Below are 27935 nucleotides of genomic sequence, written 5' to 3' on the forward strand. Positions count from 1 at the left end.
TAAAAACAGGTTTTTGCTTTTGCCTGTTTTATTTTAAGAAGGAAAAAAAGTTGGCATCATACCTACCTACCTCATCTGTCCATTGCTTCCTTCTGATTCTGAAAGAAGTGAGGACAAGGGTTGTGACTCTCTTGATAGGAGAATCATTTCCTCTAAGGGCCACAAGTTTTCCTCAAGCATGAGCTTTCAAAGCTATCTAACTTCCAGTCTTCAAGTGTGGCAAACCTACCTAAGTGACTCTATGTCAACAATAACACTGGGATTAGAAACAGAACTGAATCTTAACTAATAAACAAGGTTCTATTCTGCATGTTACTACTCAATTAATTTTACGTAAGACTGTGTACAGAAACTTGATACTGAACTGAGCCTGTAAAAGTGTCTCAACTGTTTTACAGTCGACTTTGTCTGCTGTGGTTACCAACAGCCCATAAACACAGGACAAAACATACACAATGAGAACAGCTAATGCTCACAGCAAACCAGAAATAGCAGCATGGGAAACTTAGCTTTCAGTTAGTACTTGAAGTTAGATATCAGTAGTGACAATCTGGACTTTCTACAAAAAAAAAAAAAAAAAAAAAACAGAAGGAACATAGTTTAGGCTATACAATCTTTTAAAAACAATAGCAATACATGATCTTCTCAGTGAATGTCTAACTTGATGACCAATGAATGTAGAATTCCCCACCCACCCCAGACCGGTGCAGAGGACTTTCCAAAACTTCAGGAAAAGACAACTGTAAAGAGAAGTCAGGTTCACGTCAGTCTACAATACAGATACAATACAATAATGAACACAGAGCATGAAATGAGCTCACTCCTACAGCCATACATTTAAGCTAAAATCCAGTTAGACTACTTCCTCAAAACACATTGCTTTGTCAAATTTAACATTTTCAGGTCTTCTGCTTATACCATTTAAGGCTTTAAATAAATCACTCAAAGCAAATGAGCAGGAACATTTTATTGTGACACTGACATCTTCAACTATGTCAAGTAATATGGAAATATCTCCAATTTTTTTTTTGACCTGCCAATTTAAATACTCTATCTACATCTGTATCATTACTTTATAAAACTCCTTTAATATTTGCATCTTTTTCACCTGATTTACCACAGAAACAAAAGCAAAAAAAAAAAACAAAACTATTTGAAATATAAGGAGTTACATCATGGCAAATATGTTCTCAAATACGTTCTTTAAGAGAAAAGATGAAAAACCTCCCTACTGACCTGTAATCAGAATGAGAAAGAGATAAATATACAAAGCTCTTTGCTTCATTTGTTAGAATTTAAGATTTATCTATGCATGTATAAACACAGAGCGCACAATTTCAGCCACACTGAAATAACCTAAACTGAGATTTAACTTTCCATAGTTTTTACATGCATTCCATCCTTGGTGTGCTGATTTTAGTACAGGGCTTCTGTTCGTCATCCACAGCAGTTTGAATTTAATACACCATAATCCAACTCAGAGGAACATTCATTAGGTGCTAATAGAAAGAATCACAGGAAGGTCTCACAACAGTTTACTAAAACATTTTTTCCCCATCAGTTTTCAAATATAAAAAATTGGATTTCCACTAGAACAGAAATATATTTACATGAACATTCTAAAAAGATGTCTGTAATTTAGATCTAATCACTGTCATCTGAACCACCTTCAGACCCCTCATTATTAGATCCTTCTGGTTCAGATTCGTTACCAGATCCTCTGTCAGAACCCTCATTGTCAGATCCTCTCTCAGAATCTCTGTCTGAGTCAGCACTGCGAGAAGCTGGGCGAGATTCGTTTTCTGAACCACCTGAATGACTTCTTCCTGACTGCACAGACTCATTGTCAGACTGCTCTGAATCTGACCGTCTCCTTTTTCTGGCTGATCTGTCACTGTCAGAATCTTCCTCAGATGCGTGGACACTGGATCTCTTCGGACTACCTGCCTCGCTACCAGACTTGTTTCTGTTATCAGAATCGCTATCAGAAACAATGCGTTTACTGTGCTGCTGTTCCCCATCATCTGAATCACTGTTGCTATTCCTGGCATGTCTGTAGGGGGAAGAAAAAAAAAAAACAGTATTAAAAGATGCAATGCTTATTTTAAAACATAAATTAAGACACTAGGATTTGAGCAATGATATCATTATCTAAATCACAGAATCACAGAATTTCTAGGTTGGAAGAGATCATCCAACCTCTGACCTCAAGATCATCCAACCTCTGACCTCAAGATCATCCAACCTCTGACCTAACACTAACAGTCCCCACTAAACCATATCCCTAAGCTCTACATCTAAACATCTTTTAAAGACTTCCAGGGATGGTGACTCCACCACTTCCCCGGGCAGCCTGTTCCAATGCCTAACAACCCTTTCGGTAAAGAAGTTCTTCCTAACATCCAACCTAAAACTCCCCTGGCTCAACTTAAGCCCATTCCTCCTCGTCCTGTCACCAGGCACGTGGGAGAACAGACCAACCCCCACCTCGCTACAGCCTCCCTTGAGGTACCTATAGAGAACGATAAGGTCACCCCTGAGCCTCCTCTTCTCCAGGCTGAACAAGCCCAGCTCCCTCAGCCGCTCCTCGTAGGACTTGTTCTCCAGGCCCCTCACCAGCTTCGTCGCCCTTCTCTGCACCCGCTCAAGCACCTCCATGTCCTTCTTGTAGCGAGGGGCCCAAAACTGAACACAGTACTCGAGGTGCGGCCTCACCAGAGCCGAGTACAGGGGGACGATCACCTCCCTAGCCCTGCTGGCCACACTGTTCCTGATACAAGCCAGGATGCTGTTGGCCTTCTTGGCCACCTGAGCACACTGCTGGCTCATATTCAGCTGACTATCCACCATCACTCCCAGGTCCTTCTCTGCCTGGCAGCTCTCCAACCATTCCTCTCCCAGCCTGTAGCTCTGCTTGGGGTTATTGCACCCCAGGTGCAGGACCCGGCACTTGGCCTTGTTGAACTTCATGCAGTTGACCTCAGCCCATCGGTGCAGCCTATCCAGATCTTCCTGCAGAGCCTTCCTACCCTCGAGCAGATCGACACACGCACCTAACTTGGTGTCATCTGCAAACTTACTGAGGGTGCCCTCAATGCCCTCATCCAGATCACTGATGAAGATACTAAAGAGGACTGGCCCCAGCACCGAGCCCTGGGGGACGCCACTAGTGACTGGCCTCCAACTGGACTTGACTCCATTTACCACGACTCTTTGGGCCCGGCTATCCAGCCAGTTTCTAACCCAGCGAAGCGTGCGCCAGTCCAAGCCAAGAGCAGCCAGTTTCTCGAGGAGAATGCTGTGGGAGACGGTGTCAAAAGCCTTGCTGAAGTCAAGGTAGACCACATCCACAGCCTTTCCCTCATCCACCCAGCGCGTCACTCTGTCATAGAAGGAGATCAGGTTCGTCAGGCATGACCTGCCTTTCATAAACCCATGCTGACTGGGCCTGATCGCCTGCTTGCCCTGCAAGTGCTGCGTGATGACTCTCAGGAGGATCTGCTCCATGAGCTTCCATGGCACTGAGGTCAAACTGACAGGCCTGTAGTTTCCTGGGTCAGTCCTTTGGCCCTTCTTGTAGATGGGCATCACGTTTGCTAGCCACCAGTCAACTGGGACCTCCCCCGATAGCCAGGTCTGCTGATAAATGATGGTAAGCAGCTTGGCCAGCTCCTCCGCCAGTTCTCTCAGTACCCTTGGGTGGATCCCATCTGGCCCCATCGACTTGTGCACATCCAAGTGCCGTAGCAGGTCACCAACCATTTCTTCATGGATAGTGAGGGCCACATCCTGCTCCCCATCCCCTTCTACCAGCTCAGGGTACTGGGTGTCCAGAGAGCAACCGGTATTGCCGCTAAAGACTGAGGCAAAGAAGGCATTAAGCACCTCCACATTTTCCTCATCTCTTGTAACTAGGTTTCCCCCCGCATCCAGTAAAGGATGGAGATTCTCCTTAGTCCTCCTTTTTGTGTTGATGTATTTGTAAAAACGTTTTTTGTTATCTTTAACGGCAGTAGCCAGATTGAGCTCCAGATGAGCTTTGGCCTTCCTAATTTTGTCCCTGCACTGCCTCGCAACATCCTTATAGTCCTCCCTAGTGGCCTGCCCACTTTTCCAAAGATTATAAACCCTCTTTTTCCTCCTAAGCTCAAGCCACAATTCTCTGTTGAGCCAGGCTGGTCTTCTTCCTCGCCAGCTCGTCTTTGGGCACGTGGGGACAGACCGTTCCTGCGCCATTAAGATTTCCCTCTTGAAGAGCGCCCAGCCTTCCTGGACCCCTCTGCCCTTCAGAACCGCCTCCCAAGGGACTCCACCAACCAGTGTCCTGAGCAGCTCAAAGTCAGCCCTCCGGAAGTCCAATACAGCGGTTTTACTGGTCCCCTTCCTGGCCTCGCCAAGAATAGTGAACTCCACCATTTCGTGGTCACTCTGCCCAAGACAGCTCCCGACAATCACATCCTCCACCAGTCCTTCTCTGTTTGTGAAGAGAAGGTCTAGCGGGGCACCACCCCTGGTAGGTTCACTAACCAGCTGCGTCAGGAAGCTATCTTCCACGCTCTCCAGAAACCTCCTAGACTGCTTTCTCTGGGCTGTGTTGTGCTTCCAGGATATGTCAGGGAAGTTGAAGTCCCCCACGAGAACAAGCGCTGAAGATTTCACAACTTCTGTCAGCTGCCTGTAGAACTCCTCATCAGTCTCCTCATCCTGGTTTGGCGGTCTATAGCAGACCCCGACCAGGACGCTAGCCTTGTTGGCCCCACCGATCCTAACCCAAAGGGACTCGACCTTGTCATTCCCAGCCTCGAGTTCTACAACCTCGAAAGACTCTCTAATATAGAGAGCCACACCACCACCCCTTCTGTGCTGCCTGTCCCTTCTAAAGAGCTTATAGCCAGGCATTGCAGCACTCCAGTCATGAGACTGGTCCCACCACGTCTCCGTGATGGCAACCAAGTCGTAGCCTGCCTGCTGCACGATGGCTTCCAGCTCCTCCTGTTTGTTACCCATGCTGTGTGCATTGGTGTAGATACACTTCAGCTGGGCCATTGCCTTATCCCCCGGCCTTGCTATTGTTCCCCCTGGCACAGCTCCAACAATCCTTGCTTCAACCCCATCCCCCTTCTTACCTAGTTTAAAGCCCTCTCAATGAGCCCTGCCAGCTCCTGGCCCAGGATCCTTTTTCCCCTAAAAGATAGGGACCCGTCTGCGGCCATCAGGCCAGGTGCTGAGTAAAGTGCCCCATGGTCAAAAAAAACAAGATTTCTGCGTTGGCACCAGCCCCTGAGCCACGTGTTTAACAGGTGGGCTTTCCGTGTCCTCTCTGAACCCCTCCCTGCCACCGTGGGGATGGACGAAAACACCACCTGCACTCCTGCTCCATCCACTAACCGTCCCAGCCCCCTAAAGTCTCTTTTGATAGCCTTGAGGCTTCTCTCTTCAACGCCATCACTACCTGCCTGGACTATCAAAAGAGGATAATAGTCAGAGGGGCGTACCAGGTTGGGAAGCCTCCTGGCAACGTCCCTGACCCTGGCCCCAGGGAGGCAGCACACTTCCCTACGGGTAGGGTCAGGCCGACAAATAGGGCCCTCTGTTCCCCTGAGAAGAGAGTCTCCCACAACAATAACCCTTCTGTCTTTCTTGGTGGAGGCAGTCCTGAGGCGTGGAGTCGACCTCCTCGCCCTAGGCATCCTCCTGGGTACACTTGCTGCCTCTTCCTCACCCACCGGCCTCTCAATCTCCAGGGCCTCAAACCTGTTGTGTAAGGGCACCTGGGAAGGCAGGGCCGGAAGGGGAGGGCATCGCCTGCAATGTCGAGCAGGGACCTGTTTCCATTCCTCCTCAACTCCCAGATCCCCTCCCTCTGCCCGACAGCAACAGGGCAGGGTGTCCACCCCCATTTGGGGTGTCTCACCTCGGTACCTCTCCTTGAGGCCCTGCAGGGAGTTACTCCAGAAGTCTATCTCCCGCTCACACTCCCTGATATCCCTCAACCTCTCCACCTCCTCCTTGAGCTCCGCCACCATGCGGACCAGGTCATCCACCTGCTCGCACCTCACGCACGCAGTTTCTCTGCCTCCCGCCGATGGCAGCAACAGGCTCAGACGCTCCCTGCACCCGGTGACCTGAACTGCGGCATTTTTTAACGGGCAGTCGGTCTGGGTGTGCACCGACTTCCTGGAGAGCGCACCGTGCCTGGTGGAGACCATTATCACCTAGCTAAGGGCTGTCGTGAAGGTGTTCGTATGGGCGGGGGGAGCGCTCTGCCCTGTTTGCCCGTCCTGTTCGTCGCGCTCCCTAGGGGCAGCTTTTGAACGGCCGCGGAGGGGGCGCTGCTGGCTCCGCCTTCGCCTCGTCAGCCTCCCTCACGAGGGCTGCCGGGTCCTGGCGGCTCCCTCCAGTAGGCTCGATACCGGAAAAATTATCCCTGCCTGGCCCGATCCCCCGCTCCGCTGCAGAACGCGTCTGCCCCGGAGCCGATCGCCTCGGCAAATGGCCGACAAATGAGAAAGGGAATGGAATAATTTGTAATGGAAGGTGATGTTAAGTACAACAAAAGGCTTCTGATTATCTTCTCATTATCTTATTATTATTAATACTGTCATTTCTCTTGAAAGCATACGCTAGAATTGCAGTGCTTGAGAAGATAATAAAGGTTCTTACCCATCATCAGCAATTTTAAGTTTATCTTCATCAGAAGAATCATCACTAGATGAAATTATGGCTTTTGATTTGATCTTTCCTTTCATTGAAGGAGGCAGACGTTCTGGTTTGGGCTGCATGGGCAAAAACAAAGGGTTGCTTGTTCACATGTCTGGTTAAATCAGTGTCCAATGGCAGAAACACTCAAAAAAACTAAGACGTGCTTCTAAAATGTTCTAAAATAGTTTGATCAAAATAATCCATTTGCTATCAGATATTGTAGAAGGTTTAAGAAATATTCTTTTCTGAAGCAGATATAGCAATAGGAAAAGGAGGACAAAAGGTAGTTTGCTACCACAAATTTTCAGCATTAACAAGTCTCTGTCAAAATAGAGGAGTGCTGGAGTCCAAGTGCACGTTTAGGAAAAAAAACACGTAACTTAGGAACTTTTAGGAAAAAAAGCATGTAACTTACAGCCTTCTTTTTCTCTGCTTTGGGTGGACGTCGTTTTTTAGGTCTAGGACCATTTTCATGTTCTTCATCATCACTCCCCTCATCTGCTTTCTGGGGTCTTAAAGAGAATCATATTTGTGTGATGTAAAGTATATCACTGCAAGAGAACTTTACACATACAAAACTTCCAGTCTTGAGATTCAGCTGATCAAATGTTATTCATTCTTCTCTTGCATAAGTACTCTTTAATTTTTGTTCAAAAATATGTAAGACTTACTCCTGCTAACCACTTAATCAACATTTCATTTATGTTACGAAGCACTGCATAAGAATATTTAGAGATGTACTATTTCTCACAAAGAGTCTAACATTGAAGTATAAGTTACCTCCTCCTCTTTTTCTTCTTTCTCTCTCCCTCTTCTTCTTCCCCATCTTGTTCACTACCACTGCCCTTCCTCTTCTTTTTCTTTCTAGACATGGGCAAATCTTCATCACTGTCATCGTTGACAAACTCATCAAATTCCCCTGCTCCTTTTTTGGAACGCTGTAATAAATAAAAGTCCCACAATATAGCTTGCTGTTCATCTTCCAGTTGAAAGGTACCAGACAAGTCAAAATAGAACCTCTTGGAACACATTTTTGAAGACATAAAAACACAGACCTCACGTCAACTTTCCCATAATATCTGGACTGGTATCACTGAGAAACTGATTCCAAATTCCAAACACATAATAATCTTCTGTTATTTTAAATTATTTTAAAAATTGAACAGAACAGATTTTGGTAATGCTGCCTAGTTCAAAACTTAAGTGTTAATTTCCAATTTTTACGTCAGAGCATTAAATCTGTGCTGTTTCACACAGCAGAACTTAGGCAGCTGAAATTAAAACCCCACGCTATCCCAAGAGAATGTTTACCAAAGAAAAAATAGAGGAAAAAGAATAAAAAATCTATTCTACCCTGCCTCCGCCACCGCCACGTTTTTTCTCCTTTGATCCTTCTACTTCACCAGTGAACATCAGAATATTCTTGGTCTTCTCCACGTATTGAGCTCTTTGTTCCAGAAGTTTCTTCTGTTCTTCCTTCTCTCTTAGGCGCTTCTCTTCCTGAAACAGCGAAGAAACTAACCATTACTATTATAGTTGCATTATTATATTCACAGGTCTTTTTGTTGACAAGCAACTAGAATATTAACTTCTACAAATTCCATGTCAGAAAGCTTTTCTGCAAGGTCTGTATTGAAATAGGCAAAAGTCCAAAGTAACTTTTGTACCAAGTGCTCCCTCCTTGGTCCCACTTGTACTAAAATTTGATAACCTTAAAAGGTTTGCCAACACTTGGATTTCATTTTAAAAATAAAAATCTATTTTTAAGGCAATGAGAAAGAATGAGTATCACCTGTTAGCTGTAACATCTTCTGCTAACGTTTACTGTATCTTAGAAAAATATCAACTGGATATTTCATCAGTAACACCAGCCACCATCACAGAGCAGTAGGAACACTTTTTTTTTTTAATTAAGTAAAATGTAACAGAATAAAACCTGTTCTTTAAGTAGTTTTTGGCGAAGCAGTTCCTTTTCTTGCTCTTGTTTTGCACGCAGCTCCCTCTCTTCTTCATCCTGCTTGCGTGCTCGAGCCACATGATACTGGGCTTGACTCAGTAAATCAGAGCATTGCCTATAACATGCAAAGGTTTCAAGTAAAGGAAGGTGACAGAGGTACTAAAAGGAGTAACAGTTTCATAAAGGGTATGCATCACAACAAAAATAAGCTACCTGAAATACTGCAATAGAAGACCAGTACAGATTTTTGACTGAACTAACAGATTTAATGTTAATATAATTTATCTTTAAGATGCAATACACAACTTGGGAACTTACTGGTTCACACTTGAAATTTAGCCAATTCAAAGACATAATAATCACAAAGAGAAATCATTTCAACCCATTTGGACAGCTTCAGAACTATGGTTACTAAAAAGAAGTCATTTAATCTGAACTTACTAGCAAACCTAATCAGAAAGGTAGCCACAAACTTTATCTAAAAAAAACTCCACAACTGTATAAGAGTTCAGGTTGCATTAAGTGTTCCAGTCTCATAAAACATTAATGAAAGTTGCTTTCAATACCATTTCTTAGCTGTGTTACGACGAATTCTTTTAGTATTAAAAGATAGAAATTTTCCTGTCTGTACAAAATGCTTTAATGATATCTATTTAAGATGTATAGTGAATGATTGCCAATAGAAGTTATTTGTATGTCTACGGACAGGGCAATATAGGGCAAACTGCCTGAAAAACGTAAGAAACAGGCTTGAAAGAAAACTGATTTAAACAGGCTTGTATACAAACACATTACCCTGAACAAAGTTTAAAGACTAGACATTGCAAAATATAAGTATTTCATGTTTTAATAAGTGATCCACTCTAGTCACCAAAAGTTATCTTAAAAAAATTTCTAAGAAATCAAACATGTTAAATTATCATTAAAGCCAAAACAGGGAGAGCTAGAGATCTTTAAATAAATTTTCCACTCTCCCCTTGGTGGAAAATCTGCTATTAAAATAGCTGAAGTTTTGCAGGCTCTCGTGATAGAGGAGAGCACAAGTTTAGAGTTTTAGACTGTACAAAAACATTAGAAAGCAAAGATAGGAAGAGAAAAAAACAGCAACAGCAAGTAATCCTGTAGTTAGATTTCTACTGTTCTATGAAATAGCTAAAATTTTTGAATAGTTTTATTCTGGAAAGAAAAAAAATAGAAAAAAAAAGATAACATTCCTCCCAGTTCCTGAATTTTATTTTATTTTTTTTTACCTGGCTTCTGTAGCAGCAAGTGCCAAGTCAAATCTCATCTTATCACCCACTTTACTCAAGTAACTGAAGTACCTAGATGATAAAGACAAACAAGAATAGTATTAGTTACATGTTTAGTGCAATTTTGCCTTAAAACAAAGCACTTGCTCCTGAGTTACTATCGTGTAAGATGCAACAGAAGACAAAACCCTCACCAATTTTCTATTTTTAACACAACAGTATACAAGTACATTCAGAGATCTCAAATGCAAGACATACTAATTTATTTAGTCTCAAATCTGTCCAAAACAGCCTCTCTGAATCTGGTTCACAGGTCCTAGTGAATATAACGTACCTTCAAATAGCTATGATGAAGCTATGATGATCACTGCTTTGAAGAGAGTTTGTAACCATTTAAAGGAAAAAGAGAAGGACAGTCCAAGTTTTTTGAGGTTGCCAGCTTCTTTTCATGTTTATAATGAAGTGTTTTCATGCTAGATTGAACTCTAAAGGCTTGAGCCTATGAAATAATTCCCACCTCAAGTTTAAGCTTACGGAAAGTGTTCTCCAAAAGTTAAATATATCAGACATTTGATTTTTTTAGTAAATTGAATACCAAATAAAGACATAAATTCACAAGTTTCCAACTGAATTTAAGATAGAATTTGTTTCTGAATGTATACTGTTTGCATTACATAAAGCACTAGAACTTTTAAATCCTTGATTATATGAGAAGTTTTCTGTAGCTGATAAAATTGGAATACCTTTGTGCCAAAGATCTGTTTTGATCAATACTATAGCAAATTATAGCTGCAAAGGAAAATGAAGAACTGATCTGAAAATGAAGAACTGATCTCAGGCCACAGTTCTTGCCACTATAAACATCTGAAAGCCACTCTCTATCCTGGACATAAAAACAGAGCCAGGAATGTGTAAAGCAACTAAATGCAGTAAACCAACTGCATCAGTGATAATGTAGGAGCAGAATAAGTGGTTGAAAGCTCTACTGGTTTTGGCTGGAATAGAGTTAATTTTCATCTTAGCAGCTTGTATGGTCCTAAATTTGAGATTTGTGACCAACACAGGATTGATAACATACTAATGTTTTAGCTGTTACTTAGCAGTGCTTACACCGTCTCTTGTGTTTTTTGCACTGCCCTGCTAGCAAGGAGATTGGTGGTGCACAAGAAGTTAGGAGGGCAACAGCCAGGAGAGCTTGCCGCAACTGACCAAAGGGATATGTCATACTTAGAAGTTGGGGGAAGAGAAGGAAGAAGGGGCTGGGGAAGAGGCTGTTCAGAGTTCTTTCGGAGTTCTGGCATTTGTCTTCATAACAGTTGTGAAGCAGCTCTGCTTTCCTGGAAATAGCTAAACATCTGCCTGCCAATGGGAAATTGTGAATGAATTCCTTATTCAATTAATCATGTTGCTTTCTTCCCATAAAGCTTTTTTTAAGCCAAAGACTATAGATTTCAAACAAGCTTCAGAACCAGCTTCTGTTCTTAATTTATCAATGTGCGTAGGCTTCACTTGCCACTGAGAAGACGTGGTTATCAAGGACTACTACTCATTAACTAGGCTCATATAATATAAACATTTCATTTTGAGATCTAGTTTTATTTTGAGATCTAGTTTTAAACTTCACAGGTTATTTTTAAAGAAGTCCTCCAAAAATGTAATAAATTTGCAGAACAATTTTCAATGCATTTTCAACTAAGAAAAAGCGCCTCAACCATAATACAAAACTCCTTAGGAAATATGTATTGGCCACCTGGCCAAATAAAAGTGGTTTTGGAGCCAAGTCTGAATACACAGTTTTTGTGTATTCAGGCAAAATCATTTTTCTGCTAGAAACTCTAGAATTCAATACAGTGTTTCACTGGAGATGATTGCTCTTCTAATCATAATTTCAGACCTACACTGCATTTTCACTGTAAGGAAACTGAAATATATTATAATGATTAGTGAAAACAAAATCAGCTTTACCTGTGGGCTAGCTCCAGTTCTTTCACAGCATTAAGCACCTCTTTTAGATTGCTTTTTTCATCTTTCAGGACAGAGGTAGCTAGTCTTTGTAGCACTAAAGCCACATTAAACATAAGGACTGTATCACTTGGCGCAACATGTCTGGCCTGTAAATGAAAAGCATGTTTTTAAGATACTTTACAACATGATACAGAGGTATACAAGTAAGGTACATAGAGGTAAACAGAAAACAAGCACCACTATTTCAATTCAAGATACTGAATTTAAGGAGACCTAAACATGCAGCAATTTACACTAACTTTATTTTGTGATCTATGATATTCTATATTCATACCTTTAACAAAGTTTGTTTACATTCCTGCAATTTCCCACATTTGAAGAGTGCCCGGGCCAAATATAACAATACTTCAGTGTTCTGATGCTTATAGAACTTCCTGAGGCAGTTCTCATACTGAAATTGAAAAATAAAATTAAGAGGTGACAACGATTAGTTATTATGGTTAGCTAACTACATCAAATGTTTCCTTTCCTAAAAAGTATTACTGCTAATGTGTTTTTTTTTTGTTTGTTTGTTTTTAAAAAAAAAAAAAAAGCAGCATATCTGAAAACTGGCAGCAGTCCTAAAGGCTCTGTACATCCTGAAGTAAAATAAAACGCTTTGCAAATACCATCTACTGCAACAAAAACCAGAAAGACTCATTTTTAAGAGCACTCTCAGTTATTCTCTGTGGTATGAAAGAAATCTGCTTTCTTGGCTCATAGATAAAAATATACCTAGTGTGGTAACTCCATATACCTGATGCAATTAGTTACAAAAAAAAAAAAAAAAACACCTTTAAGATAACTCAATATCAAATTAGTCCTGTCCACCTCGCTGAATAGCTTGGCATATCTAATTATTTCTTTTACACTGTATTTTCTTTCACACTATAGTTGCTCTAAAGTGTAAAAGACAATTTGTCACTATATGTTTTATGGGCCTTCAATTAAAGGTTCCAATAGCTAAGAAACCTCATCCTTTTCAGTAACAAGTGCCTTTTTTGCCATGCTTTTTTCTCAAGCCATCTTTAACTGATTCTAAATCTCCAACATATTAAGAAATACAAAACAACCTTTACTTCCAGCTCAGATTCAGAAATCACCCTGTAATGCCTGAAATCACTACAGAGGGGTTGCATGGCATTGTGAGCATCCAATTTTCACTAACATTTAGAGTCAAAGATTTTGCATTTAGCATTAAGGCTGTCCCAGATTTGTATACTTTATGGTCAAGAACTCACTAGAATACTTGTGGCTGCAACAAGCTATGCTATTAAATTCAGTTTATCTCCCTTTGAGTGCAATATCATATATATCAAACTTTGGCTTGTACCAACTGCATAGCAGAATCCAGGGAACAATAAAACACCTCAGTGAACAAACACGTTTCTTCTAACAGCCTCACATAAATAAATTGGCAAATAAGTATAATATTTTTCTGACAAATCAGAAGGTGAAAGTTCACTGCATTGCTAAATTAGATTTCTCATTAGGCTTTTTTCAGTAAAGACAGACAAGGTCTTAAAGACCGACTCAACTCAAATAACAGAATGCATCACATCATGTTAACAAAAAGACTTTTACCAGTACTTCACTGGAGGAGAGTAACTACTGAGCTCTTGATCAGGTATAAAAGATCCACTATCTTATATTCTTTATAACCATCACAAAAATCTTGATGATAGTTCTGAATTAAATATTTTTGAGCCTCAATGTAGAATAAATCCTCACTAAACAAGTTCTTACTGAGCTTCTATCCTAACATTTTTTTTTTTTTTTAAGCTTGCTTGTATGCTTTTTCAATCAACTAACTTAGAACAGGTTGATACTTGGAAGTTAGTATGCTTGAGCAGGTCAAACTAGATGACCTGAAGAGATTTCTCCTAACATGATTTACCCTGTGATTTTAATTGTTGCGAAAGAAATCATTCCAGTAAGCTTTTCAGACAGCTCTGATCATTCTTGCAAATGATTGCATAAATGATGAGAACAGGAAGCTCTGGTCTTAAAAAAAAAAAAAAAAAAAAAAAAAAAAAAAAAAAAAAAAAAAAAAAAAAGCATCAAATTGCATTTACTAATTTCACTAACAACTGAAAGTAAGTCACATACAGTAACCACACTGACTGAAACCTCTGACTAAAAACAAATTTCATGGCCAAAATTGTAACTCTATCACATTTTAACTCTGATACATGGAAAAAGGGTACAAGCAGGAAACGCTTATCTACATTTGGCAGTTTGTTTTTAAGTCTAGAATGGACAGCCAATAGTATGCTAGAAATAGACCTATAGTTAAAATATTATTCAGAAAACTAGCAGCTGCCAGGGACAGCTAAGAAACATCAAGAAGTCATCTAGCACAACATATTATGTAGTTCAATTTAGAGATGTTACCATCTGCACAGCGCTGATGTACTGTTTTTGTTCTACATAGATATGTGCCAAATTCAGCCACACATCACTGATATCTGCTGTTGCCTCTCTCACTTGTGCAAAAACATCACGAGCTTCACGGAAATATCCTTTATGCGCCAAGACAGCTCCTAAGGGGAAAGTAATATGTACAGTGTAAGCTTCCAGGTTCACGTACTATGTACTCCTGCCAAAGAAAACAAAACATTGCCTAAATCAAGCTCCCCATTAAAAATGGACATAGCTGCCATATGAAAGCTATTCTCTCATGCACTCCATTAAATAGTGTGCAGGCCCTGCAAAGACAATTCTACACATATTAAAGCACGAAACATAAGAATACCATCGTCATCTCTGATGTAAGGAAAACTAGTCTAACATTCACCTATGCCATTAGCAGCATACAAATTCTTTGGATCATTTCTGAGTACTTGCTTGTAGATTGCTAATGCACGGTCTTGATGACGCTTCTCCTGTGGAAAGAAGTATCCCAGTTGATCACTCATTTCTACAATGAGGTATCTAAGAATCTACCCAGTATTTTTATGGGCTGTAATACGCCAAATAGGCAATGAGAAGAGCATTCTGAGTAGCTAGCAGCTAACAGAAATAAGTAAAATCACATGCAGGGCAGACAGATGCTCATTACCTTTTCTCTGTCCCTTGTGGGTTGATGTAGAGTCTGCAACCAGACATTGCCAAGAGCCAGCATTGAATAAGTATCATTTTGTGTGGAAGGCTGCTTCAATATTCTTTCAAATTTCTTCTGTCCTGGACCCCACTCTTGTTTGGCCAAATGAAGATTACCAATCAGAGACCAAGCATCCGGATGGTCCTGAATAAAAACTCACTGTCAATTGCAGAGGCAGCATTTTCCCTTGCAAGGTTACTTTTCCAAGTATAAAATAAATTAAATTCCATATTAAATAAATAAATAAATGAGCAGACTTTAGCAGTTCTCTCTCCTTCCCCCAATTTATGTGAACAGACAAAACAGAATTGCAACACAAGAACAAAATTGAAAGAAAAACCTGGAATTTCAAGTGTTTTAACTAAGTGTTTAAAGGGTTACACACCTGATTTATTTGAAGTGCCTCTTTAAACCAATCAGAAGCCTCATAAAAGTTTCCTTTATCCCTAGCCATAGCTCCTAAGCGCAAGTAGCCTAAAAACAAGGAGGAATAAAACAAAAAAAGCTTAGAATCAGGAAAGGTCAAATTCATCTCAAACAAGCAAAATACTGGCAACACATGAATGTCAAAAGCCATCTTTTCTTGACCTGCTTGACAGCAAGCATAAAGACACCTTTCATGTTCTACTCAGAATGAGATAAACTCTGTAAAGAGGAACTTCTATCCACAGCAATGATAAAGAAATTGCAAATTTCTAACACTTAGATGTAATTTAAATATTTTAAATCATTTTCACAAGTTAAACACAATTCAGAAACCTCAGAAGGCTACATCAGTTACACAATTTCTCTCCCCCCACATTAAACAGCTCTCCCACTTCTGCAAGCTTTGGGAAGTGCAGGGGGGCAATAATAGACCACGAAAAAAAAAGGATTATTCTGAAGCACACTGCATACTGCAGCTTGCTATGCAAGGGCTACCTCCTCTCCTTTACAGGAGGTATCACAGAGCAGATACTTGGGGGCAAGAGGACAGGTAGAGTGAAGAGCAAAAACAGGATGTGCCATAGCAGCTGCACCAATGCCCTCAACAGCTACGCTTCCCTGGAAGACGACCAAAGTCCATGACAGAGACACTTTGGTAGAATCAGTATTTCCACTGAGCTATGTAGGTGTGGTTGCAGAGGCTGGGCACATCAAGTGGATGGCCTTGATTGCACCTGAGTGCTGAAGTGCTAAGGCTTTTGGGCATGGGTGGAAGGGGAGCAGCAAGGGAGCAAAAAGCATTCAAGTCTAGACAAGCTAGTTTGCTAGATTTTTGGAATACAATAAAGATCTACCAACAATCAGAAGCCTCAAGCCTGGAGATGGTACTATAAAGATGATTCAGTCCTTAAAAACAGTAGGTAAAACAGCAAGTAGGTAAGCAGGCCCCCAAAACTACTATGAAAATAACTGAAGATAGATACAGGGAGACAAGAAGACACTGTGGATGGAAAAATCTCTGGTATTTTAAGGAGGACTGTGGAACTAAAATATCACACGTTTCTTACAATCAACATAATTAGGATGTTCTCTTAAAATGTTTTTATACAGCTTTTCCGCTTCATGAAATTCACACATCGCCTCATATAGTCTGGCAAGGTTATAGGATGTTGTTACAGAGATAGCATTGTAATAATGCTCATCATGTTCAGCTTCTGCTTTTGCACGATCCAACGATGCCAAAAAATATTTCTAAAGTATAAAAAGAAGAAAAAAAAATAAAGCACTCCAGTATATTCTTAGAGGAAAAGTTCAGGTGATCATAAAATTTAGTTCAAACTGTTAATAATTATGTACCTTTGCTTCTCCTAGGTTTCCCAGCCTGAAGTGCAGGGCACCCACATTATTCAAAATCTCTGGTGGGACATCAGCCTGCACTTTCTCTTGCAGAATGCGTGTGGCTGTACCATAAGCTGACAGTGCACCCTTTACAAAGAGAAAGTGGATGACAAATAGGAGAATGAGCTTCATGTGCTCCTATAACAAGCATTGACACAAACAGGGTGAATTACATGTTTAATACCTGTATATCAGTCTGTTCTAGAATCTGGGCTAGCTCAATCCATGCCTCTACATCATCAGGATACTGTTCTGTGACTTTCTTTAGATGTCCCTGAGAAACAGCAGAAAACAAACTTCTTTGTGGATACAGAAATTGTTGTAACAAACCTCAAAGAAAGAGCAAAGGCACTGACTTTAACACTAGAAACCATACCAAAACATACTGCAAAATAAAACATTCTAAACATCTGCACAACTGACTAAAGCTTGGAAATTAAAAAAAAAATCACATTACTTTCCTTCCCTTTTTTTTTTTTTTAATAAGCTGTTCTATAGAAACAAAAGCACAAACTATTACACATATGAACACAAGAAGCTATAATATGAAGGCTAATATTAGGTGCATTTAGTTACCCAGCATTAGATTAAAAAAGACTTTCATTAAAGAAAAAAACAAAAAAGGAAAATAACACCATCCTTTCAGATAAGCTAAGACCAGTGCCTTCAGGAAATTGCTAGCTATTATTACACCTTCAGGAAATCACTACTTAATTTGACATTTTCAGATAACATTAACACACTGGAAGAATTTTGCCTTTTAACAGCATCTAATACAAATGTGAGGCCAGAGCTCCCCTGAATTTCTGGAGTTGTTTTATCCAATACCCAGTGGGAATCCTACTTCTATGCAAAAGCTATAGTTCTCCACAGTTAAGAGGATCTCTCACGACAGCCAATATTAAATACTCCATGTTTACAGTAAAGAAACCCTGAGCATCTAGGTACAGACTCCGATTTCAAGTCTGATTTTCAAGTTCTACTCTTGCATGTAAAAGTATGATGCAGGCAGAAGCAGAACTCACCTTTGCAATATCCCGTTTCTCCTGGTCTTCTGACGCCGCATAAAGAGATCCAAGGATTTTCATAGTCTCGTAATTGTTAGGATAGGCTTTCAAAACTTTTTCAAAGCATTGTGACGCATTCTCCTTATCCCCTCTATAAATGTACATTTGACCCAATCCAAAAAACGGAAGTACAAAAGAAGATGAGGCAAACTGAGTGGCCTGATAGTAATACTGGAAAGCTTGATCATAATCTTCCTAAATAAAAATTAAAGAAAGAGCAGGTAAGGTTTTCACAGGTAAGCTTTGTATGAACTCTTATAGCCAGAATATTAGGTGTAATCGCAAAGGGAGCTTTTAAAAGCTGTCCTACCTGTACATGAAAAGATCTAGCCAGCTGGTAACAACTCTCCGCCTGCATTGCTTCAACTTCGGTATTATGGAAAGCATGAAGGGCCAAATGTTGTACTTTACCATAATCCTAAATAAATAAATTTGAAAGCCTGCACTTTAAATAATACATTACTTGACAACAAATAAACAAGGATAGGTGGTAAATACAAGAAAGCTTTAGACACAGCACTGACTAAATAACAGTTTTAGTGGTTTCTTTTCTGCATTCTATATCTACGCTGTATCTTAAAGCCCAGAAGAAGAAAGAAAAACAAAGATAGAAAGATATCCCTCTAGGACACAAAAGTGAGCTTGATTTAAGAAATAAGTGCACTTTTCTTGGCTTTCCTAAGAAAATAATATTTAAAAAAAAATATAAGTCAAAAACTTTACACTTACCTATCCGCATTAATAGTTCCATACTATGTACACGTACCACTTAACCTGATGAAGTGAGATTAAAACTAACATTGCTAACCTTGCTGCTCAGAGGTTATCAAGTATTCGACTGTAAAATTCCACAGACTTTCTGCTTACCTTCTTGAAGAAGAAGTGATTAGCCAAGTGGTTCAGCACCATTGGATTACTGGGATCAATTGTGTAAGCCCTAGAGAGAAGTTGGACACCATTCTTGATGGAATCGGCCTAAAAGAAATATTCACAAGTATCATCAGCATCTCAATAGCTGTATCTTACTAAGATTTTAAAAATTATTTTTCAGTGCATGCTGCTTCAGGAACTGTAACATAGTCCTTGTTAGTCTCGCAGAAGAAAGTAAATTCAGCTGCCAGCTTTCCTCCCTGAAGCACAAAGACCAGAAAATGAAGCCACCACATAGGCTGTGGAGGAGAAGGGAAGAAAACAACAACAACAAAACACAACACCTAAAAAAACACAAAACCTATTAATACGACAAAAGAACAGAACACGAATTTCTAGAAAAAATAAGATACCCAGCCTTTGTCTTTTGGCATTTCACTCTCACACCTCTGATAGCCTTCCTTCTACTGTTCAACATCCCTAACTCCTGTTTGTTTTAGGTTTCAACATTTTACCTGTGAACAGAAGTGAAAATGTTTTCATGTTCAAATTCTAAACAAGAAACTCCGATGCTGAATTAAGAAGTACTGTAAATTAAGTTCCAATGAAAAACAGCAGAGGCTACCTACAGGCATTACTATAAAAAACATACCCTTTTATAGAAAAATCTTACTGTTTACAAAAGCTTTCTATGGGTACTAATTTCACTTAAAAGTTCAAGTCCATAACGGGTCAATAGTTGCTACTTATTTGGGACAACAAAGAGATGTATATCACAAGCACATCAGCTCAAATTTGTATGTATTTCTGAAAAGAAATATAAAAATAAAGATATAAAAACAGAGATACCAAAAATGGCATCTAGTAATCATGTAAAATCTGTGCTTTACTGTGCTATTATTATCAGCAGAAAGCTATCTTACTGAATATACTAGGTTTTATCATATGTCTCAACTATGTACAGTCCAATGAGCAGCAGCTCAAACACAATTTTAAAATGGCAGTATCTTTCCAATACTGCCATTTGAAATGTTCAATACTTTTCCAACAATATATCCTGGTTAAGAAATACTGAGTTATTCTTGCCTAACTTTCAAAAGCAAAAGAGGTTTTATAATCACAGTATTTATGTCTGACCTTTCCAGTAATTTGTGTTTCCTGTCCAATTTCAACTGCATCTAGTAGATGGGCAGAGGTCTCAAATCTCCTACGCACTTGAATGAAATAAAACCAGAGAGAGCAAACCTCAATAATACAGGGTAACCTCAACCCTCATTTGACACCGTAAGATCTTTAAGGGGGGGTGGGGGGAGAGGAACACTGTAAATACCTACACGTTGAAAAGACATCATTTAGCAGTTGCATTTCAGAGAGATTTTTTTTTCCTACAGAAAGCATTCTTCTTCCCCCATGTCAACTCTTTGATATTATACTAATTTTGCAGTGCAGTTGCAGAAGCAGTTTGAAATAAAGCACAGACAATGCATTCCTCACAACCAAATCTGAGTGGGTCAGCTTTTAATTACAGCTCTTCAAAGATCAAGGGGACTTTAATCAAATGAGTTAAAAGACCTTGTGGGGGGGGGGGGGGAGGGGGAGACAGGGAAAGCAGGCTTCATTAGTTGCTTACCCATGGAATTATTTATTATGATCTGATTTTAGAACATTTTTGGTTGTCTCTGTGGTTTTATTGAAAAACTTTCATGCCTACATTTACCCAAACTATTTATGGAAGTCTAAAATATTTTTCTCCATAAAATATTTTTTCAGATATTCTGTACTAAAAGAAGGTCTTTCTAGACAGTTATGTATTTTACAGAAAGCAATACTGGAAGAACACTAAAATTTAGCAGCACGCAATTAAGCAAAATTTTTTTTTTTTTTTTTTAGATCTTAGAGGTCCTATCCTCCCCAATAACTTTCTTAACATGGAATGACCATCCATGTGATCTGACTGACCATCAGATATTCCGAATTAAATTAAGCTATATTTTTTCTAGTGATACAACATCTAGAGAGGTAGAATCACCAGTTTACCATTATTTCAGACTGGTTAAAATTAGTTGTCTATTCTTTAGTTTACTATGCAGCACACATGCCAAGGTAGTTTCAATATTAACTTGAACACTTGTTTGAAAGTTCATGTTCCATAAAGCCCTAAAAGCCCAAGACTAACCTCCTGAGACTACGGCTTTTACCTTCTTGCTAGCATAATGCTCTTCCAAAAAAAATCCTGATACTCTGGAATACAGCTGCCATTGCAAATGAGGTCTCCAAGTATTTGGTTACTTTCAAATCACCCTGAGTACAAACTCGTTTAGTTAACCTTCATGGAGTTGCAAATGACTAAGTAAGGCTGGCTATTAAATGGATCTGTAACTGTTGGGTGAGATTTTTAAAGCTTTTTTTTTTTTTTTTTTTTTTTTTTTTAACTGGACACATATTCACATATCCCACCAAGGAGATATTTTTATTACTTTGATTAAATAGAACTAGTTTTCTGTACTTACAATTTCTATTAGCAGAGTTGAAGGTTTTTAACCACAGAATATACAGCATGTGCTGCTTATACCTTAAGCACAAATCATTCATTGTTCAATAGTAACACTAGCTAAACTGATTTAACCACAAATTTTATTACGTATTTTAAAAAAGGAGCACCTCTCAAAGGATTCAAGTTTGCTGCTTTACGTAAGTCAGGTAAGTATGGTTTCTTGTTAAATTGGACCCACCTCTTTATTATTGAGTTCCAGAACAGCCAGTCCAACCAAAGCCCCTACACATTTTGAATTGAGTTCCAGAGCTCTGCTGAACGCCAAGCGAGCTTTTTCCAACTTGTTCAGTTTCACGAAGCAATGGCCCATACCTAATCGAACCTCAGCTAGAAAACAAGATGACACCGTTCACAATCTGAACATTTCAACAAGAACTTCATTCATTTTACACATTCTGGACATTAATACTTCTTTAAAACCTATAAAGCCTTTCAATGATTTGTTGTTTTTAAGGGTAGCCTCCCACACCTGGTAGCAGAATTAATTTTAATAGGTCAGTAAGACCTTATTTCCTCATACACTCCAGAAGAGCAGTCTGCATCTCCAGAATATTCAGATAGGAAGCAAATAGAACATTACTTTTATAGAAACATAATAGAAATAACAGAGAAAGACATGAAAAAAATTGTCAGATGAAAAGGCCGGATATTTCTTAGGCAGGTCAAGTTCAGCTAAGACCAGCAGGCCTCCAGAAAACACAGATGAATAGAGAAGTTCACTAGGTGTTTTGCCTCCATCAACTGATTCAACTGCTAACAAAATGCTGTACATCACCCTCAATCTGTACAGATGAACTAATACAGAAAACTTTGTATCATATTGCTCTTTCAGCATGCTTGCAGACTAGGAACACAGAGACATTTATACACAGTATCTGAGTGTACGTGAGCAGGGCATGAGCAAGAGATGTCTATTTAAAAGTACAGTTTGCATTTCTAAACCCATTTTGGGAGCCACGATTCTTATGCTAAGCCAGACTACAGAATACACATCAATTCTGTAATAAGTTATTTTTCAGATATGTTATCAAAAAGCATCCGTTGAGAGACTTTAGAATATTTATGATACCGATGCAAATATCCTGATACTTCTAAATCAAATGCATACGTTTTACAGCTGTTATACACAAGTCTCCTAGATTTTTGCATTAAGAAAACCATACAACACAAGGAGAGCTGTTAGCATGCACTACAGCTAGAATTCTACATTTCAAGTAAATTCATTCATTATTAATGCCAACATACTGATGTAATTTTCTTAACTTTTATTCCAAGAGATAGTAAATAAATTATTATAGTCTTGAACGGCATTTTCCTCCCCACTCCATACAATTTTAACTTCTCTTACATGCAACTTCTCATTTTCCAATAGCTAATTAGAAGGTAATAATCAGAAAAACAGAAAAGCATTTTCCTCAGCATGATTTCTGTATCTAACAGTGAAGGAATACTGCAAATCAACAAACTCTCAACTCTTTGATAACGACGGTGTGTGTTTTTCTTTTTAGTGGAGTTTATTTTTGGATTTTTGGACAGCTACAGAACACACACACACACAAACACACAAAATAAACATTAGGTACTTCAATTAGGAAGACCTGAGTTAAGGCCTTTCCATGACAAAACAGTGTTTGTCTTACCTGGGCAGCCTGGATTGGTGCGCAGTGCTTTCTTGTAGTAGGCAAGGGCTCCTCTATAATCTTTCTTGTTGAAAGAAATGCATGCTTTACCTGTTATGACACAACAGTTGCAAACAAATCAAAAATATAAACAAAGCAGTTAAAAAACAGCTCTATTCTTATTTGGTGAAGTTGTACCAATTTTCAAATGTTAGAAATAAACACTATTAAACACAATTAAAACACTAACAGGAAGTTCAGACAACTACAACTGTTTTACTATCTTAGATGATGTCAAGCATATGAAACAAGCAAAGGATTACATTAAGTTTACACTTTCCTGGTTTTCTGCATAAACTTAGTTCTTTCCTACTCCAGAAGAAAGACGCTTGCTAAGACTAGATTCATTAGTGAACAGAGAAAAATCAGTTTTACGGCTGACCCCTTGGTACTCATGGTATCCTCATCTTAGAGGTATAAAGCTTCACTGATGTCATCAAGAAAATTTAAGTAGTTGGACTGGATGTAGGCAAACAGGTTTTTATGCTGTACCACATAATTACAAGTGAAATTTCCAAATTCCAAAAGCTTTGTTCGGGGGAGACGTATTTACAGTGTCGGCAGGATAAGAAGTACGCTGCACGCTCACGCCGTGCTCTGAGGGCAAGTTTCACATTGTAGAACTTAAGGCTTTAATTGCCACATGAACACAGCTAAAAAACAAACCCAAACCAAACAAAAACCCCAAAACAAAGATAAAAGGTGCCAGGATGTTGGCAAACATTGTACTATTTCCTAGCTTTTCCATCTGCATATTTCTTCCCATATTTAAAGTAATCTCCATCACACATTTCTGGTCAAGAGCACATACTTCATACCCTTCTTTATCTCTCTGCTTACATATACACCCCCTTCTTAAGCATAACTCATTCCAAAACTCAACTGAAGAGACCAAGTCAAATACTCAAACTCATACCAAGAAGGGCAGGAATATTATTTGGAGACTGGTTAAGCACAAAATGGAATTGCGCATCAGCTTGGTCCATCTTATCACCTTCAAGCAGACAAAAACAGGCTCTTCCCAACAAGTGGTTCTAGATAAAGAAAACAAAAACGTCCACTACATTTATTCTCATAAAATAGGAAGATTATACTATAGAAAAGATTACGCAATAGGACTCTATGATTGATTTCTCTTGCATCAGAATGAGAAAAAAAAGAGTCTTTATTGTCTACTGAAGTTCACACATTATCAGACAAAAGAGTAACAACCAATCTCCAAACCCCCAAAGGCTGAGTTATACAGTTCTATCAGGTGTCCCAAGCAACAAATAATTATTCCTGGTAGCACCAAAGACATTTCAGATACTTACAGTTTTATGTACACATACTACGCATCTATAAACAAAAGCCTGAGCATTTTCTACCTTCTCTTTACAGAATTAATATTTGCTTTCTTTAGAAGCAGTTTTTTTGAATTCACAGAAAACGCTATAAAATTCAGGTTAAAAGAATGATTAAAAAAGTACAAACATGGATTTTTATACAGATTGTTTTTACCTGATCATACATGATGATTTTGTCAGCCATCGTATACAACAAGGTAGCTTGTGTGATGAGCTCCTTCTTGTTATCTTTGTTCTTCTCCTTTCGAGCTTGCTGTACATAGTACGCTGCCAGAGTATCCAAACATGTCATCTGATCTTTTTCATGGTCTCTGTAGTCCAAGTTTCCATCTATTCGTGCCGCTTCCAACAGCTTCACAAAGTCTTCTGTTTTCCCTTGTTTGTAGTACTCCAGCTATAACATACGGTTTTAACAGATGGATCCATAAGGCACATAAGTATAGGGACAATCAAAGACATTCTGATATCACCATTTTTTTTTCCTATAATCGTCTCAACTTAGTTTTACATTAAAACACAGATGAACTCTTGCAACTATTTATTATAAAGAATCAACTGTTTTTCCTCTGAACGTCTTTATCTTTTTGCACATTTCACCATACTTCAACAGTATGAAGTCCCCCCACCTTTTTATGAAGTATATAATCAAGGAAGTAAAATGGTAAAACTAAGGATTAAGAACAAATTTAGGAAGTAGGCGTCTAGCAGCATTGTTTCATTAAAAAAATAAGCTTAAAATGTTAACATGCATATGAAAAAGCAGAAATATCTGGTCTAGAATCGCTTATCAAATAACCAAATTCAGTTCCACTTCTTAATTCAGTTATCCCTGGTCATAAAAGTACAGAAGTGGAAATTATTCTTGGATAATCTGAATAAACAGTTTGCATATATACTAACCGCTAAGGCGATCCATATGTGTAGTTGTGTGTGTTCCTGTTTCAGTATACTTATAACTTCATCACCCTCAGGTAATTGATCAAAGTCAAGCTCGATAACCTAGAACGAAACAACAGAGAATTTCTTTTCATGAAGTATTAACAATGCTATTTATTATTGAGCTCAAAGTAAACTGGACATTTCAGCACTTAAGACATAAATAATTCTTTCCATTTAAACAGAGCTGTGGACAAAGAAGTGACGGCTTATTTTCTTCTGCAAAATACAAAAGTGATAGCCTCTCACAAATTTCTGAGAAAAGATAGCCCAATTGTTGGGATACTAGTCAGGGAAAACAGAGTTGATACTTCAACTTCTTTCATCATAGCCTTCAAGCTCACAATGTTCACTGTTCAGCTAATAATCAGATAACCAAGTTGCCTTGAAATATCCCTTCAAGTACTGCTCCATTTTAAAAACTTACAGGTAATACAAATCCTGCAGATCTAAGACAGAGTTAAAACTTTCCAAGTAGGCAGTTATCAATACCCAAAACATACCTAAGAACCCTGCAATTTTCATATAGACATCCTTATGCCTCAAAAAATTAAGAGATTTATTGAAGTGGCAAACATGACAGAGAACAGACTAAATTTCCGATCATTAATAACCGTAGTAACTAATGAGCAAATGATGTCAACAACTTTTGACAATGACATCGTTATTTTCCAAGTACTATTTTGCCAAGTTGATTTAGTATTCTGCCAGGGAAAAAGGAAAGAAAAAAGGAACAAATATTCTCAAGGAGGGATGCTCAGGAGTGCATTTTGACTGCCTGTTATTTCACCTCCTCCTCAGTCACTCCACCTTTGATACTAGCCACCGATGTTACTATTCAGTTTTACAGTAGGGAAGCAGTGCAACTGTTGCACCCAGGGTTGTCCCACTATACCCGCGCAGGTTCTGTGACTCCTACAAGGGGGCTGCAGCCATCCAGCTTTATCAGGACTGGCAGTTTTGATTACACAAAGCCAGAGTGACAGCAATTATTTATTTTTTCTACAACTCCTGTTATTTTTAGTTTGAATGTTTTTGAACTCGGGCAACACCAACAACAAACTAAGATCGTTATTAGCGATGAACAGGTATTACCTACACAGTAAACAAATAACCTATCAGACCTGCCTCACCCCGGCTCGCGCCAGGTGACCTTAAGCACGGTTCAACATCTCCGCGCGGCTCCTCCGCGCCCCGCCCGGCACGCCGCGGCCCCTCCGCGGCCCATCCCCAGGCCACGCCGCCCCGACTCGCCTCATCGGTGTCCCGCAGGGGGATCTCGATGGAGCCCCGCGACATGCTGCCGGTGACGGTGACGGTGACGGTGCCGAAGCCTCCTCCACCACCTCCACCACCGCCGCCGCCTCCGCCGCGCAACGGCCGCGGCGCGCGCACTTCCCCTCGCAGCCGCCGACTGACCCGGACGTGCTCAGGCGAGAGGGGAGGGGGGAGGCGGCCCGGCTCCGCCCCCCGAGGCGCAGCGAGCCAATCGCCGCCAAGAACCAGCCGCGAGGACCGCCTCGCGCCCGCGCCCCGGGAGGCGGGAAGGCGCCGGGGTGACGCTGCGCGCGCGGCCGCGTTGCTGAGGTAACGGCGGTCTCGCGGGCGCCTCCCGCCGCGTTTTTAAAAAGGCTAAAGGCTTCCAACTGGACGTACTAAAACGTGTGGATTTCTCCTGTCTTGGTGGAAAAACAATCACTCATTTCTGAAGTTGTACCAAGGAAAAAAAAAAAAAAAAAAAAAGACTAAAAGCTCCTATTGCATTTCTACCGAGATTAGAAAAAGTGACATATTAATTACGCAGCCTATTAAAGCCTAAAGCAAACTTGACTTTGGCCTGTAGGTAACCATCCACATCCACATCATACAGAATTTTGACTGAACAGAATGTCATAACTGTAAAACGTTAAATTGTTAAGTTTCATTTTAAAATTACTTTAAAACCACTATAATAGTATGTAGTATAGTATTAAATACCTTGCAGTGCCAGTTGCTCTCTGCAACAGAATTAATATTTTTAATTACTTAACATTTTGAATTTGAACTTTTATTTGTGCACTAATTATTCTGAACTGAATTGCCTGGTCCAGTAAAGTGTAACCACTGTGTCTCCTTGAGCTCCATATATATCATAAATACCTTTTGTAGAGAAACTTAAGCATGTGACAAGAAAGTGGAGTGACACCAAAATTAATAGAAAAAAATAAAGTGTGTGCTTAAAAAATGGTGGTTTTCATTAAAAAGATGCCAAAAACATTATACAGAGCAAGGTGATGATAGAGACATTAAGCCTTCTTTCTGATTTATAAGCCATTTTTTTCGCAAAAACTGTTACTTAGATCCGATAATGAATGTTGAAGCAATTTGGACTGAAAAAAGACTCAGACAGTATGTGCCCAGGGTGTTTTTTCATCAGTTTCCATGGTTTCCATAGTTTTCCTCATAGAAAAAAAGCAAGCTAGCTTACATGAAAGATTTTATAGAATAATGCCTTAAGAATGTTAAACCAAAGTTAGAAGAAAAAGATTATTCTTGCTTTTTGAGCATAAACCTGACAAGACATTTTGTTTAAAACTTTATTACTGCTACAGTGTATATATAGCAAACTCTACTGACTTTCTCCTCTTTGCACTTGAAAGCAGG

The 27935-nt window shown here is 39.5% G+C and overlaps 1 protein-coding gene across 1 annotated transcript; it reads right to left on the reverse strand.

Annotated features, from left to right (window-relative positions):
* Window positions 1-882: 882 nt before the first annotated feature.
* Window positions 883-26691, reverse strand: CTR9 (CTR9 homolog, Paf1/RNA polymerase II complex component). The gene is made up of 25 exons (XM_084287875.1): window positions 26547-26691; window positions 25257-25355; window positions 24511-24750; window positions 23927-24044; window positions 22972-23061; window positions 21510-21658; window positions 18775-18882; window positions 18218-18325; window positions 17866-18102; window positions 17025-17114; window positions 16799-16927; window positions 16510-16693; window positions 15402-15490; window positions 14975-15160; window positions 14711-14798; window positions 14308-14456; window positions 12209-12325; window positions 11875-12020; window positions 9910-9981; window positions 8639-8774; window positions 8056-8202; window positions 7483-7640; window positions 7118-7214; window positions 6664-6776; window positions 883-2053 (listed from the first exon to the last, which is right to left on the reverse strand). Exons 1-25 carry the CDS (start codon window positions 26589-26591, stop codon window positions 1645-1647), a joined length of 3504 nt encoding a protein of 1167 aa, XP_084144001.1. The 5' UTR covers window positions 26592-26691; the 3' UTR covers window positions 883-1644.
* Window positions 26692-27935: the final 1244 nt, after the last annotated feature.

Source organism: Netta rufina, assembly GCF_964035555.1.
Source record: "Netta rufina genome assembly, chromosome: 5".
Lineage (NCBI taxonomy): Eukaryota > Metazoa > Chordata > Aves > Anseriformes > Anatidae > Netta > Netta rufina.